This window comes from Hemiscyllium ocellatum, chromosome 28 (assembly GCF_020745735.1).
Source record: "Hemiscyllium ocellatum isolate sHemOce1 chromosome 28, sHemOce1.pat.X.cur, whole genome shotgun sequence".
Classification (NCBI taxonomy): Eukaryota; Metazoa; Chordata; class Chondrichthyes; order Orectolobiformes; family Hemiscylliidae; genus Hemiscyllium; species Hemiscyllium ocellatum.
The window spans coordinates 44956176-44971790 of record NC_083428.1 but is presented as its reverse complement, the minus strand read 5'-3'; the positions used below and the strand labels follow the sequence as shown (position 1 = coordinate 44971790).

The window sequence follows — 15615 nt, the reverse complement described above, 5'->3', positions numbered from 1 at the left end:
AGGGCTTTTAGCAAGTCCAAAGGCAGCAACTCAGCGGTGGCCCTAGAGGAATACAAGTAGTGCAGGAAGAACTTAAGAAAGCAATTGGAAGACCAGAACGGAGGCATGAAAAAGAATTTTCGAACAGGATTAGGGAGACTCCTAAGCTATTTCATAAATACATTAAAGTGAAGTGGTTAACCAGGGAAAAAGTAGGGCCCATTAGGAACCAAGGGGACAACCCGTGTGTGAAGCTGCAGGATAGTGAAAGTGTTAAATGAATACTTCTCTTTAGTCTTCACCCTGGAAAAGGAAAACATAAGTAATGAATTCAGGAAAAGGGACTGTGAGGAACTTGCACAATTTAACATTGGAAATGAGGAGGTCTTGGAGGCTCTGTAGGGCTAAAAATCAGACAAATCCCTTGGCTTACATGAATTGCATCCCCTGCTGTGGTGGGAGATGAAGCAAGGCAGAAAATTACAAGGGCTTTGACAAAATTTTTAATTCCTCTCTGGCCACAGGACAAGTGCCAGAGGACTGGAGAACAGCTAATGTAGTTTTACTTTTTAAGAGGGGTGGTGATGAACCAGGAAATTACAGACTGGTGAGTCTCATGTCAGTGATAGGGGGACTACTGGAGAAAATTCCGAAAGAGCAAATTAATAACGACTTGGAAAGGCATGGATTCATTAAGGATAGACAGCATGCTTTATCAGAGGGAGATCTGCCTAACAATTTGCCAGAATTCTTTGAAAATGTGACCAAGTGTGTGGAGAGGGAAGTTTAGTTCATGTAGTTTATGTGGATTTTAGCAAAGCTTTTGACAAGGTCCCATATGGGAGACTGATTGAGAAGGTTCAAGTTCATGGAACTGAGCGAAACAAGATGGAGAAGAAACTGGCTTAGCAATAGGACACAAGAGGTAGCCATAGAAGGCTGTTTGAATGACTGGAAGCTGGTGTCCAGTGGTGTATCACAAGGATCAGTACCAGGTCCTTTATTGTTTTATATACACATAAATGTTCAAGGGATGAAAACATGGGAGGAATGTTAAGCAAATTTGCAGGCAACACCAAGATTGGTAGAGTGGCTACTTGCGAAGATGATGGCTGTTGGAAGATATAGATGGGTTGGTCAGATGGGAAGATGGTAATTAACCCTTAAAAGTCCGAAGAAGAAACAAGATGAGGGAATACTTAATGAATGACAGGACACTGGGTACCATAGAGGAACAGAGGGATCTTTGGATCTCAGGTCCCTAAAGTCAGTACAGTGCATGACTAGGTTTGTTAAGAAGGTAAATGGGATAGTTAAGAAGCGACATGCTTTCATCAGTACCATTGAGTACGAAGAGCAAGGAGATAATCCTGGAGTTGTAAGAAGCATGAGTCATGCCAAGCTGGAGTACTTTGTGCAGTTCTGTCACCTGACTACAGAAAAGACGTAATAGCACTCTAGGGAGTTCACTTGGATATTGCCTGGGAAGGAGGAATTGAGGTGTAAGGTAAGAATAGATAAGCTTGGATTCTTTTTTTCTCAGCAGAGATGACTGGGTGGGTGGAGGACAATCGTGATTGAGTTAGATAAAAATTATGACAGGAATGGACACAGAGCAGCTGTCCTCCTTGCTTGAGGGGTCAATCACAAGTGGGCATGGGGCAGGAGGTTCAGGGATTTGGAAAATAACTTTTTGACTCAGCAGGTGGTAGAAATTTGGAATTGGACGATACTATGGCTTTTAGAGGTGTATTTTGTTTTTTTTTGTGAAGAAAGGTTGAGACAGAGGTGACGAGCAGTATGCCCCAAAGCCAATAAACTGCTTGTGAGGCCTTAGTTTGTTTTAAAGGTTGGAACAACAGAAGCAGCCTGAATGAGTGGGGTCAAGTTATCACAGAACCAGGATTTTGTTTTTACTTTTAGCCTTCAGAGCTGTTGCTGTGGTCTTGAAGCTGGGTGTGGAAGGCCCTATTCCTCTCTGTTGCATCTAAAAGCTGGGGTTCTCTACCTGCTGAGAGAATTGCATGTGAGAAAATTTTACCTCATTTGCCTTTGCCAAGGATGTACTTACAGGATGTGACTACATTGAAATAGTTAATTAGCAGTTAATGTGCATAATGTTTTGTTAAGCATTTCAAGAGTTAAGCTAATTCTAGTCTTTCATTTTCATTTTATCTGTATTTTAACTATATTGTATGAATAAAGTGTGTTGTGTTTCAAACCTGGTACTTTGACCAATCAAATTATATCCAGAACAAGTTGCCACTTACCTTTAAATTAGTAGTAGTTATATATTTTGAGGGGGTCCATAACAGGAATGCACCACCTGGGAAGCTGGTGGAGGCTGAAACCTTACCACCTTTAAAAAATGTTTGGATGTGCACTTGGGATATAATCACATTCAGCAATAAGGGACAAGTGCAAAAACTTGGGATTAGCATACCTTTAGTAGGAGTTATCAGTGCAGACTTGACAGGCCGAAGGGCCTTTTCTGCACTTTATGAATCGATCTAACCCATTGCCATTTGTGCAGATACTGGCTGCAATGGTTTCTACCAGGCAACAGCCATTCCCTTCACAAGTAGCTTACTGGCTCTGAAATGCTTTGGGACATTGAGGTTTTGAAAAGTGCGACATAAATGCAAGATTTCTTTCAGCTCAATACAACTGACAGTGGATAAGATTAGCCTCCACTCATCTTTGAGCAAACACAACACCAACTGCAATGAAAACTTTAAATAGAAGACTTTGAGAAATAAAATGTTAGATATTGATTAAAACAACCTTCTTGACCCATAGAAAAACACAGTAACAGCACCAGTTCAGTGTTTCAGGCTCAAAGCATCAATAGCACAAACTTAAGACAAACTTGTGGGCTGTGACCCTCCGTGGGGTCGCCAGATAAAATTTTAGGGTCATAAACTCCTTGGTAGCAATGACTCAATGCTGACAAACATATACCTCCACTAAATTTTGCAGCTTTTTTTAAAAACTAGTACGCATGGTGCAACAGATTGATTATGAAGGTCTGAATCCTGCCTTGATAAATCCAGTGAAGGGTGGGTGCGCTTGATAGGTGCCCACCACGCTTCCCAACACACCCACTCCTACTTCCTATTCGTCTCTGATCCTCTCCTTGACCAACCAGCCCTCCCTCTCCCAAATCCTGGTCGCTGCTGTTAACAACTTCTTCTGCCCATCTCTCGACTGTCACAGGTTCTTGGCCACATATCGAGTTCTCAGGTCTGGAGTCATAGCACTAAAATGGGGTCACAATGGGAACACAATGTCTTAAGACATTCTTACTGGCTCCCCTCAAATGCCTCATCCTTTCCCAGCCACTTCTACAAACAAGATCTTTCATTTCTTCCTCGACCACTCTGATTAGCTGATTGAAGTACAGCACAACAAAGTTAATTCAAGACTTTGAGTATACTCCTGTACACAGAAGGTTGAGTGTCATACTGTTCTTTTGAAATCACCTATTCAGATACGTTATGAAATACCTCTGGGACAGATGGGATTTGAAGCTGGGCCTCTTGTCTCAGAGGTAGGAATGCCAATTATCATATCCTCTACAAACCTGAATCAATAACAACACAATTGCAACATTTCAGTCAAGGCAGCCACATGGCAATTCAGATTCGTTGAGAATAAATCAGCTCATTAAACCCAAGTTTGGCAGAACTACAAGACATGTGCCACAAACGAACCAAACATTCTTTTCTTTTTAGGCAAGATTAAAGAATGGCAAATCTGTTTTGACAATCAACTCAAGGATAAACACTCTCATCCTCCACATATGACAGATAGGTAGCTAGCATATTTTCCTGCTGTTGAGCTACATACACAAATTGATTGATAAAATAAAGTTCAGGCTCATTCTCCAGGAGTCAATATTTGCTAATAGAGGAGGAATTTTCCAACCCAGACATAAAAAGAAAATATGCATAGGTGTAAATTGTTTTGCATATTTTACTTTTTCCTTCTAAAAATCTCATTTGTACTGACTAGATGAATGCTAAAGGAGTCAAAGGACAGAACAGATAAATGCACAATGGTGTACAAGTTATAAGGTTAAATGGCCCTGTTGAATGGCACAGCAGGCCCAAGGGACAAAATGGTCGAATCCTGCAATTTGTTTTATTTTTACAAGGTGCAGTTCATGAACAACTCAAAGTACTACTTTTGAATTGATTAAACCAAACACAAACTTTTCAAACATAGACTGTCTGTTGTTGAAAGCTGAAAAACATGTCTGTTAAAATCACCTGAAACTTGAAAAACGTCAGTTCAGCAGTAAAAGTTGAGCAGCATAATTATACAAAACGACAGATCACCTCAGTTTTCCATTCTTCCTGAAGCTGTGCTATTCTTCAAAATCACCAATGCTACAAAGGCTGTTACACTTGACACTGACTGTGTTGAGAGAATAACAGGAGTAAGGGGATGGGGATAGGAGATATTATGTAGTTACTAAGAAAAGTTACAAGATGATCATCTCAGTACCTGATTGTTCTAGTATAGCTTTAGGTTCCTAGAAGAAAAAGAAAAATTAAATATATTAGAAATTGCAGGACTCTATACTGTACCCATTTATTCAACAACACCAAGATCAATTTCCTAGCTTAAGATCAGGTATGCTGGGTTCAATCCTGCAAGGTAACATGAACAGAGCTGCCAGGCACATTGACAAATCTATGAACAAATATGGACTGACATATTTCAACTCGTAAGAAATAAGATGTGGCCTTATATATATAAAAAAGAAAATATATATATATATATATAAAAAAGAGAAGTTTATTAGCTTCAAAGACTTGACACAAAACAACTGGATCTGTCTTGAGTGCAAGACCTTTTCAACATGTCCAAGCTGAGTAGCTATATTCAGCTTCCAAAATCCAATTCTTAATGGAAGTACAAGCCATTAGGCTTTGTTCAGCAATACAATATCAGACATCCAAACAAATGATGAGAATAAGTGCAAAGGAGATGAATTCAAACTGACTCTTGTGAAGACCATTGTAGGGCCTGTGCTTCCCCATATAGGATTGGGTCTAAGTACAAGGTGGAGTTGAGACTACAAACAGATCATCAATGATTTTATTGAATAGTAGAGATGATGTACGGTCACATGATCTACTCCAGTTCTAAATTAATATGCTCATATAGAGTCAGAAATAGCATTTCATGAAGAAACTTCGAGGAGATCTGGCAGCATCTGTGAAAACAGCATAATTGTGCAGTCCAGTGACTCATCAGAAATGGACTCGAAATGTTAACCATTTTGCTTTCTCAGATGTTACCAGATCTTGAGTTTAAGACCATAAGAAAAAGCCATTCAATAGGATCATGGCTGATCAGAAATTACTCGTCTACGTTTCTGCACTTTCACCGTAACCCTCAATTCCCTGACTGATCGGGAATCTACCTCAGCCTTACATATACACAAAGACTCTGCCCCAAAGCTCTCTGTTTCAAAGACTTAACTCGCAGACAAGAAATTCCTCATCTCAGTCTTAAGTTGGCAACCCTTTATTCTGAGACTATGCCCTCCGGTCTAAGACTCCCCCATGAGAGGTAACGTCCTCTCAGCTAATACCATGTCAAGCCCCTTAAGAATGCAAAATGTTTGAATGAGATCATGTCTCATTCTTCTGAATTCCAGTGAGTAAAATCCTTATCTGTTTAATCTTTGCTCATAAGTCAACCCTTCCATACCAGGGACCGTCTCTGAACTGCCTCCAATGAAACAATATATTTCCTTAAAGAAGGGGACCAAAACGGCGCTCACTATTCCAGATATGGTCTCACCAGCATCATAAACAGCTGTACTAACACGTCATTACTCTTGATCTCCAACCCCATTGAAATAAGTGCTAATTTTCCATGAGCCTTCCCAGTTACCTGCTGCACCTGTGTGCTAGATTTCCATATTTTTGGTACAAGTGTACCCAAGTACCTTTGTCGTGCAGTTTTCCTCCATTTAAATAATACTGTTCTTTTGATCCCCCTTCAAAAATGAAGAACTTCACATTTTCTTGTGTTATACTCAATTTGCCAACATTTTGCTCATTCACTTAACCTATCAATATCTGTACCTCTCTTGCAACTTGCCCTTTCAGCTATTTTTGTGCTATCTGCAAATTTGACTACAGTTAATTAGCTTCTTTTCTCAAAGTCATTATTACATATTTTAAGTGACTGCAGATCCAGCATTGATCCCCATGGAAACCCATTGGTTACAGATCACCAAACTGAACAAGAACCCCATAACCAACTCATTGCTCATTCTCTATTCACACCGAGATACTATCTCCAATACCATGGGCTCTTATAACTTAACCTTTCATGAGGTACCTTGAGGATTGGCTTTTTGAAGTCCAAAAACAATACACTTACTGGTTTCCAACCACCTACTCAGGTTGAGACTTCATTGAAAAGCTAATAAATTGGTCAGGCACCATATCCTTTTCATGAAGCCATGCTGACTGTCTGTTTAGATTATGATTGTCAAAACGTGCTATTACTTTCTGAATAATTTATTCCAAAACATTTCTGGCCATAAATGTGAGGCTAACCAGTCAACAGGCATCTGCTTTCTGCCTATCTTGTTGAATAGAGTGTAATATAAGCAATCTTCCAATCCTCCAAGACTTAAGAGTCATAGAGAAGTACAGCACTGAATCACTCTTCGGTCCAATTTGTCCATGCCAACCAGATATCCTAACCTCATCTAGTCCCATTTGCCAGCACTTGGCCCATATCCCCCTAAACCCTTCCTATTCATCGACCTACCCAGATGCCTTGTAAATGCTGAAACATATCAGCCTCTACTACTTCCTCTGGCAGCTCATTAAAAACATGCACTATCCTCTGCATGAAAACGTTGCCCCTTAAGTCCCTTTTATATCTTTCTCCTCTCACACTTAACCTATGCCATCTAGTTCGGGACTCCCCCACCCCACGGAAAAGACTGTCTATTTATCCTATCCATGCCCCTCATGATATTATAAACCTCTATGAGGTCACCCCTCAGCCTCTGATGCTCCTGGGAAAACAGCCCCAGCCTATTCAGCCTCTTCCTACAGCTCAAATCCTCCAACTCTAGCAACATCCTTGTAAAACTTTTCTGAACCCTTTCAAGTTTCACAACATCCTCCCAATAGTTTGTGGCCTAACCAATATCCTGTACAGCCGCAACGCGATTTCCCAACTCTTTTACTCCCCAAAATGCAAGGATTTTTAGAGAATTATAACCAGAGCATCCACTATTTCTACCTGGCTTCTTCTTTTAGGATCCGGAAATAGAAACCATAAGGGTCAGAGGATTTATCAGCCTCATTAGATTGTCCAATGCTACTTTTCTCGTGATACTGTTGGTGCTAATTCCTCACCCCATATTCTTAAGTATCAATGGGATATTCTAAGTACATTCATGGTAAAGACTGATGCAAAATATCTGTCCAATCCCTTTGCCATTTCCTTAGTCCACATCACTATCTCCCCAGATTTATTTTCTAAGGCTTCTTTGATGAAAGTAATTCCTTTAGCCAACTCTATCCTCACTTTCTTGTAATCTTCTGTAAGTTAAATATAGTTGTTTCCAACCCAACTTTCTCACAGTCAAACACAATATTAAATTCTGTTATATTATGATCATTACTTTTTGAGGACCTTTTACGTCGAAGTCATTCATTCAACCAGGGTCATTATCCACTACCAGATCCAGGATAGCTTGGTCCCTGATTGGCTCCATCATTTAATTCTCTAGAAAACCATCCCTAATGCACTCTACGAATTTGCTGTTGCAATTACTGTTGTTAAACTTGATTGATTCAATTACCAAGATTAAAAACATCCATAATTATTACTCTATTCTTCTTACATACTCATTACTTGTTGATTTATATCCTATCCAATAGAGTGGTGACCATCTATGCACTACTCCTTCCAATAGTGGCAGTTCTCGACAAGGTAGAGTATTAGTAATTGCATGATTTCCAATGGACAGGATGGTTGCACAGTGGTTAGCACTGCTGTCTCACCTTGCCAGGAACCTAGGTTCAATTCCAGGCTTGGGTGACTGTCTGGGTGGGGTTTGCACATTCTTCTCATGTCTGTGTGGGCTTCTGCTGGGTGATTTGATTTCTTCCCACAGTGCAAAGATGTGCAAGTTGGGTGGATTAGCCATGATGAATGTGGGGTTACTGGGATAGGAGGGGTGCGTGGGATGTTGTTCACAGGGTCAGTGCAAACCCAATGGATCCAATGGCCTCTTTCTGGACTGTAAGGAGTACATAATCATTACTATTGAATCACTCACTATCAGCATCCTGAAGGGTTACCACTGACAAGAAACTGAAGTGGATAAGAGCAGGTCAGAAGCTGGAAATTCTGAGATGAGTAACTCAGATTCCACAAAGTTTGTCATCTTAGACAGAGCATAAATCAGGTGTGTCATGGAACACATTTCAGTTGCCTGGACATTAGCTCCAACAACACTCAACATGATCCAGGGAAACAGCTCAGTCGATTGGTACCCCAACTGCAACCTTAAACATTTACTCCCTTCACAGAGCGGCATGTATCAAGGAGTACCACAATACACAAGAAATTCCAGATTTCCTCTGCCCTCCGAGTGGAAAGTTAATACCCAGAATACCGTTCCAAACATCAGGATACTCATTAAAATGATGCCCTATGTTCCCATTAATTAACTTATCCACAATGTGGAATTCTTCTTATTTAATTGAGTGGCAGAGTCTCAAGGAGATGAAAAGTAAATGCCGATTTCTGAACTTGACAATATTTCAAGCCATCTCTGTTAATTTCAAACAATCTTACTGTCAGCAGTTATATTTATCAAGAGTCAAGCATAGCTTCCTGAGGTGAACTGCATACGTGTAAACCCAGTTCCAGTCACATGAATTCATGCTTGGAGTATCGAAATCAATTTTGGGCCTGGCATTTAAGGATGGATTTGCTGACATTGGAGGGGGGTCCAGAGGAGTTTAGAGAAATGGTCCTGCGAATAAAGGGCTTACCATATGAAAAGCAGTTGAGGACTCAATTTGTACACAATGGAGATTAAAGGGATTTTTAGATTAGACTTACAGTGTGGAAACAGGCCCTTCGGCCCAACAAGTCCACACCGACCCGCCGAAGCGCAACCCACCCATACCCCTACATTTACCCCTTACCTAACACTACGGGCAATTTAGCTTGGCCAATTCACCTGACCCGCACATCTTTGGACTGTGGGAGGAAACCGGAGCACCCGGAGGAAACCCACGCAGACACGGGGAGAACGTGCAAACTCCACACAGTCAGTCGCCTGAGTCGGGAATTGAACCCGGGTCTACAGGCGCTGTGAGGCAGCAGTGCTAACCACTGTGCCACCGTGCCGCCCACTAATGAGGAGGATCCGATTGAAACTTATGGAATACTGAGAGGCCCAGATAGAATGCACAGGAAGATGTTGTTTCCATGCATAGAAGAGATTAGGACCCAAGGCACAGCTTCAGTGTGAAGGGACAATCCTTTAGAAATGAAACAAGGAGGAATCAGGCAGTTAATCTGTGAAACTCATTGCTGCAGAGAGCTGTAGAGGCCAAGCCACTGAATGTATTTAAGACAGAGATATAAAGGTTCTTGATTAGCAAGGGGATCAAGGGTTATGGAGAAAAAGTAGGAGAACGGGGCTGAGAAGCATATAAGTCAAGATTGAATGACAGAGCTGACTTGAAAGCCTAACTCTGCTCCTATGTGTTAATGTCTTCCTATTTCAACAATAATACAATAATTTGCAGTCCAACATCCTTGACATAAAGGCAAAGGGGAACAGGTTATGCTCCAGTTGCATAAAACCTTGATCAGAACCTGTTCAGACTGATGTATGGAATACATTAACCGTGGAGACAGCAGTGTGCAGACTCGAGGATGAAACAAAGACAGCAGGTTTATGAAATCATAAGGAACAGAAGAAATAGGGCAGTTGGTCTATGAAGCCTGTTCTCTCTTTTAATGAGATAATGGCTTATCTGACTGGGATCTTGATCCCTTGACATAGTAGACAAATTAGCTTCACTGATGTGGACATAGGACATAATTTTAATACGAGCCCATTCACCTCAAGTCTCAGCCTGATGTGCACTTGTGGTCACATTATTTGTATGGCTGGTCCTGGTCAGTTTCTGGTCCATGGTAACCCTGCAAAACGTTGATGGTGGGTGCTGATGCTATTATCAAAGGGAGGTGGTTTGCTTCTGACTTCTTCATAGAATCCCTACAAAGCGGAAGTAGGCTATTCGGCTCATCAAGTCAACCTGACTCAATAAAAAGCATCACACCCAGACCCACCCACCTGCCCTAACCCTACATTTCCTACAGCTAATCCATCAAATTTACACATTCCACGACACAATGAGCAATGTTGCATTGCCAATCCATCTACAGACAGTGGGAGGAACTGGAGCACCCGGAAGCCCATGCAGTCATCATGGGGAGAATGCGCAAACTCCAAAGGGACAGTCGCCAGATGGTGGAATTGAACCACTGTGCCACCCAAGATGATCATCGGCATTGTTGAAGACGATCATTGTCTGGCGTTGTAATGACTCTAAGTGAACATATGATTTTGAACAGAGGAATAGACTATTTGTCCCTTAAACCCAATGGGTAATTCAATAATGGCTGATCTGTTTGTGGCCTCAACTCCACATTGTATCTACAATGGATAGTTTCGGACTCTTGTCAGTCACATATTCACCTCCCTCTACCTCAAAAAATATTTAATAATTCCACCTACTCAACTGGGAAGAGTTGTACAAGCTCACAACCCTCAGGCAAATAATTCTGCTCAGCTCTGTCTTAGTGTATTTTCAGCTGGTCATCAGGAGTTTGCACAGTGCACCAAGATCAGCTCTCATTGTCCTAACTGCCAATAGATACACATGCAACTTGATCAACTTTTCCTTTTTTAACAGCCAGGAATATGTCAAGGAAACCATCTTTGAACTGCCTTGAATGCAATAATGTCCTCCTTAAGGAGACTAAAATGATACACACTACTTAATTAACACGATCTGCCACACAATCCAAGCCAGAATATTGCCCAGCTCTTACTACATGCAAATACGGAGTCCTTTAGCATCTCAGGAATTGTCAATGTTACTTTTACTACCAGAAAATATCTCCTCTTGACTTTATTTTGGAGACAGGGTCATTGACGAAGCGGTTGAAAATGTTTAAGTTTGTAATCCTACTCTAAGGAACTAAGGGCACTTGTGGTGCAATGGTAGCCTCCCTGCCGCTGAGTCAGGTGAGACAGATTCAAGTTCACCTGCTTCTGAGGTGTGATATAGATCTCTTAACAGTTTGCTTCAATCTTGAACATCTTTCACCTAATCATTGCTCAAATAATTTATCAAAATTGTTCTCAAAAAATAATTTCACTCTGGCAACATACACTGGCTCCCCTTCTGCCAAAACTTCTGATGCCTTTTCCAGATCTTCAATCAGAAAATGTTCACAACATTAGCTCAAGCAACTATTTTAAGATCAATTAAAGTTCAAATCTCCTACAACTAAGTCTCTGCATTCACTCTCCATTCCCTTAGTCAAAGTCAGAATCAATGCTTTGTCTCACACCTGAAGATTTTGAGATGGTGGGAAGGGGTTTGGGAAGAAAGGAAAAGGAGCCATGAACTTGCCTGCCACTGGTTTTAATGGAGGTGAGCAGCCAAATCATTGGCAGGTAGCAGGAGACTAACTACTATATTTTAAGAAAGCCATTTGCCTCTATTTTAAATAAAGACTTGTTTTTATTACCTTCAGTCTAGTTTTCTGGTCTTACATTAAGGTAGCAGAGCCATTTGCCTGCCTTCAAATATCACTGCTTGCGAGGAGGAGGAACAGGAGCATTTTCAAGCATTTCCTCAACCTAGTCTACTTTTCCAAATGTTCAACCATCCCTCTTAAAAAAATTCTGACTCCTCTTAACCACAATATGATAAATGCTTCATCCCACTGTTTCCCAGCCCAATAGCCCAGCCACCCTGTCAAGCTCACTGGCTGTCAACTGGGTAAGAGCCAAGATGAAAGCTTGCACAATAGGCCTCACTAAACAAGGGTTCCCATTACCAAATCTTCCCCTTTTCCTTTTCAAATCTCTTTTGCTGTCTTGGAGATAATATAGAAATTACTGGTTTCCACTGGAAATTGCACACAACGCAGCCTTTTGTTAACAGCTTACTTTCTGAAGTGAAGTCATTCCTGGAATTTGCTCGCGGGCCTCGTCCACATCACCACCTGCACCCGTACAGTCAGCATGTTTTGACTCAGGCACGTTCATTTCTTCAGTATCCCGTATCTGGTCAGCAAATGCCTCAATATCCTCCTGCAGTAAAGAGAAAATAATTCAGCCAAGAACCATGCACTGCTGAGCAGCTATGACAGCAGCCAGGTTTTATGATATTGGTTTCTACAAACTGCCTGCACTCTATTAATGCTGAGTGGAAATGCTGCCCCTTCCTCCTCTCAAGATTGGCAATTTTCAAGCTCAAAGCAAGATAGATGGTTCCTAAACATACACTGTGCTCTTTCCTCAGATAACAAATCAAAGGGAGACATCACTGATAAAACTGCAGTTTTAATCCTAACGAGGCAGGGTAGTCTTTGGTAGTCTGCACAATGCCATAGATTAGATTTGTATCTTTAGACAAATGTGTTAACATGCTGTCCAACGTATACCCCAGAGCTTATTGTACCCAAAAGATCCACATCTTACTCTGTGAATCAATGTCATCTTCCGATATCCCCCCCACCCCCCGGCCTGAAATGTACAATGCACCTTCCTTTTCAAAAGTTTCATAATGCATTCCTCAATCTCTTCGGCCAAATCTCAACCTCATTTGCCAAAGACCATAAAGAATTCATTATGCTCGTCCACCTTGCCTGAAACCCCAAGTCTGAGTCTTCCAATCAGGTTTCTGCTCATGGTACAACTTTGCTGAAAATGTGTTGCTGGTCAACGCACAGCAGGCCAGGCAGCATCTCAGGAATAGGGAGTTCGATGTTTCGAGCATAAGCCCTTCATCAGGAATCTTCATCATTCCTGATGAAGGGCTTATGCTCGAAACGTCGAATTCCCTATTCCTGAGATGCTGCCTGGCCTGCTGTGCTTTGACCAGCAACACATTTTCAGCTGTGATCTCCAGCATCTGCAGACCTCATTTTTTACATGGAACAACTTTGAAATGTTCCTGGTTAGTTCCTAGTAACCTTCCACATCATTGGAGTCTGATTTGGATACAGTACTGCTCAGCCTCTTGAAATTCTCTTTACCTTCTGCCATCTTGTATACACAATCCTTCTACATCTCTCCACTGTTATCCAGCTAGGTAGTTCTCTTTCATCTATCCAATCGTAGTCACAGAATCTCAATAATGGCTTCTCTTGGCAATCCCACATCATTACCTGTAGAATCCTCCAGAATGCTTCAACTCCCACATTTTCTAAATCTTTAACATGAGCTGAAACCCAGTACTAAAGCAGTGCTACACTCTCAGATGTAGTCTTTAGGTTTAGATATTAAACTAAACCATGGCTAACTCATTGAGTGAAGGACTTCAGGACACCATCTGGGGGCAGAGGCTATCTCCTGGTGTCTTGGGTACAAACAAAGTTGGAGCTACACAAGGTCAGAGTTTGTCTTAAGACTGTAGAGCTCAAAGATAGCCTGAAAGAGGTAGAGGGCAACAAGATCATGAAAGGGTTTAAGATCAAGGATGGAAATAATAAAATGTAGATATTGAAGAAATAAGATCCAGAGGACAAAAGGGATGCATTAACCAGACTGGCAGTGGGTTAGGATACGGGCTGCAATTTGGAAGACAGACAATTTATCAGGGGAACAGTGGTATAAAAGCAGAAAGAAAGCACCCAGCTGTACCAATCTCGATTGCCAACATCTCAGATTGCCAGTATTAGATGATGTTATAAAGGCACTCCATATTTTAATACTGCTTGGATAATCTGTTATGAAGAATTGTGTAAAAAAGGAATTTATCTGAGATTTCAATTATATGACCTATCGTTACGTGTAAGATGATCCTATGGCACACTTTGCCATAGAACAGGCAAAGAACAGGACGTGTAAGAACAGGTTGCCCTGCCCAATATTTAAGTTTTTAACCAATCTCACCAAAAAAACAGACCAAATGGTTGCTTCTGATGCTAGGCAAACTCAACATTCCTGGAAAGTTACTGTAAATCACAGAAAAGATGTAATATAACTGCAAACTCTTTGTTCTTTATTAGTTGACTGAACCCAATGATCTCACAGTAGGGAACACAAAACAAAAGCATAGATGAAGTAGTTATAAATTCAAAGTGAGATAAAATAAGAATCTGAAATTACAGCAGGCTGAATTAAAGGTGGGTAGAAAAAGACGTGAATAAAAACAATCTAAAGACTATATCACCCCACACTCCTGTCCCTGCTTCAAAGGCTATTTTTGATTTAAAAAGCTAAAATGCTGTGCATCTCCCTAATGCATCTATGACAGAATTCTGTAGCTGACTGCAAATTACATGGTCTTCCAGTTGCCCTCCAGGTACAAAGGGCTAACAACCATCTAACTCGACTGCAAGCTCACCATCCCAGTTGAATCATGAAATATCAAAAGTGCATGACTGTTAAGAGCACATTACAAGCTCCTGATGGCCACAAAAATCCTGTCCTTAATTTCAGAGATTTTTAAATTTAATTTTTAAATTTTAATTTTAAACTTTCAAAATTTCTGCAACTCAATGAAGGAGGACATTGGTTGAATTATACCAGCTCTGATTATGCCTGAAAATACAAATGAGTCAATCATACCAGAGGTTTCATTAATGGCTTGGTTAGCTTGTATCTGCACATTTAAACAATTGTTTGCAAACACCGTCTGGTCTTTATTTTCTTACATCCCCTTTAAAGTTGTGTCATTCAGTGTGATTGTTTCTTCTCAATCTTCCTTCTCAAGTGCATGCCTCACAACACTGAATTCCATCTACCATGTTTCTATCTATTTCACCAGCCGTTGTCTATCACTAGCTCACTCATCATTTATTATACTTACAGTCAGCAGATGTACAGCACGGAAACAAATCATTTGGTCCAACTTGTCTATGCTGACGTGATAGCCGAACTTAATCGAGTCCCATTTGCCAGCATTTGGCCCATATCCCTCTAAATTCTTTCTATTCATAAAACCATCCAAATGCCCTTCCATTGCTGCCAAATTGTACTCTGCATCCTTAAATGTTAATGTTTATTAAAAACAGCAAGCCAGAATTCAGAACCCTCAGAAACATAACTGTACACCACATACTCCCACTCTGAAAAACAGCTTCAACTCTGTTGCATTCACTGCTGTTAATGTCCATTTATCCAACAGACTTGAATTTTAGTACCTCCTTTGTAATGATATTTTATAAAATCTCTTTCAAGAATCCATATACACAATAACATTCAAATAATGCTCAACCATCCTCTGAACACAAAAGTTAGACAAACACATTTTGCCCTGAACAATCAATGCTGTGGTTCCTTCTTGCTCTTTAACTTTGTCCAAGGTTATTATTTCA

General features: G+C 40.8%; 1 protein-coding gene across 1 annotated transcript in view; it reads right to left on the bottom strand.

Moving 5' to 3' along the window:
• The window catches only part of LOC132829244 (scaffold attachment factor B1-like), a 115756-nt gene that overhangs the window by 60727 nt on the left and 39414 nt on the right, over window positions 1-15615 (bottom strand). Inside the window, exons 5-6 of the mRNA XM_060846615.1 lie at window positions 12239-12382; window positions 4489-4516 (exon numbers count right to left, since the gene is read on the bottom strand). Of these exons, the coding sequence (XP_060702598.1) occupies window positions 4489-4516; window positions 12239-12382 (172 nt within the window). The remainder of the gene's footprint in view (window positions 1-4488; window positions 4517-12238; window positions 12383-15615) is intronic.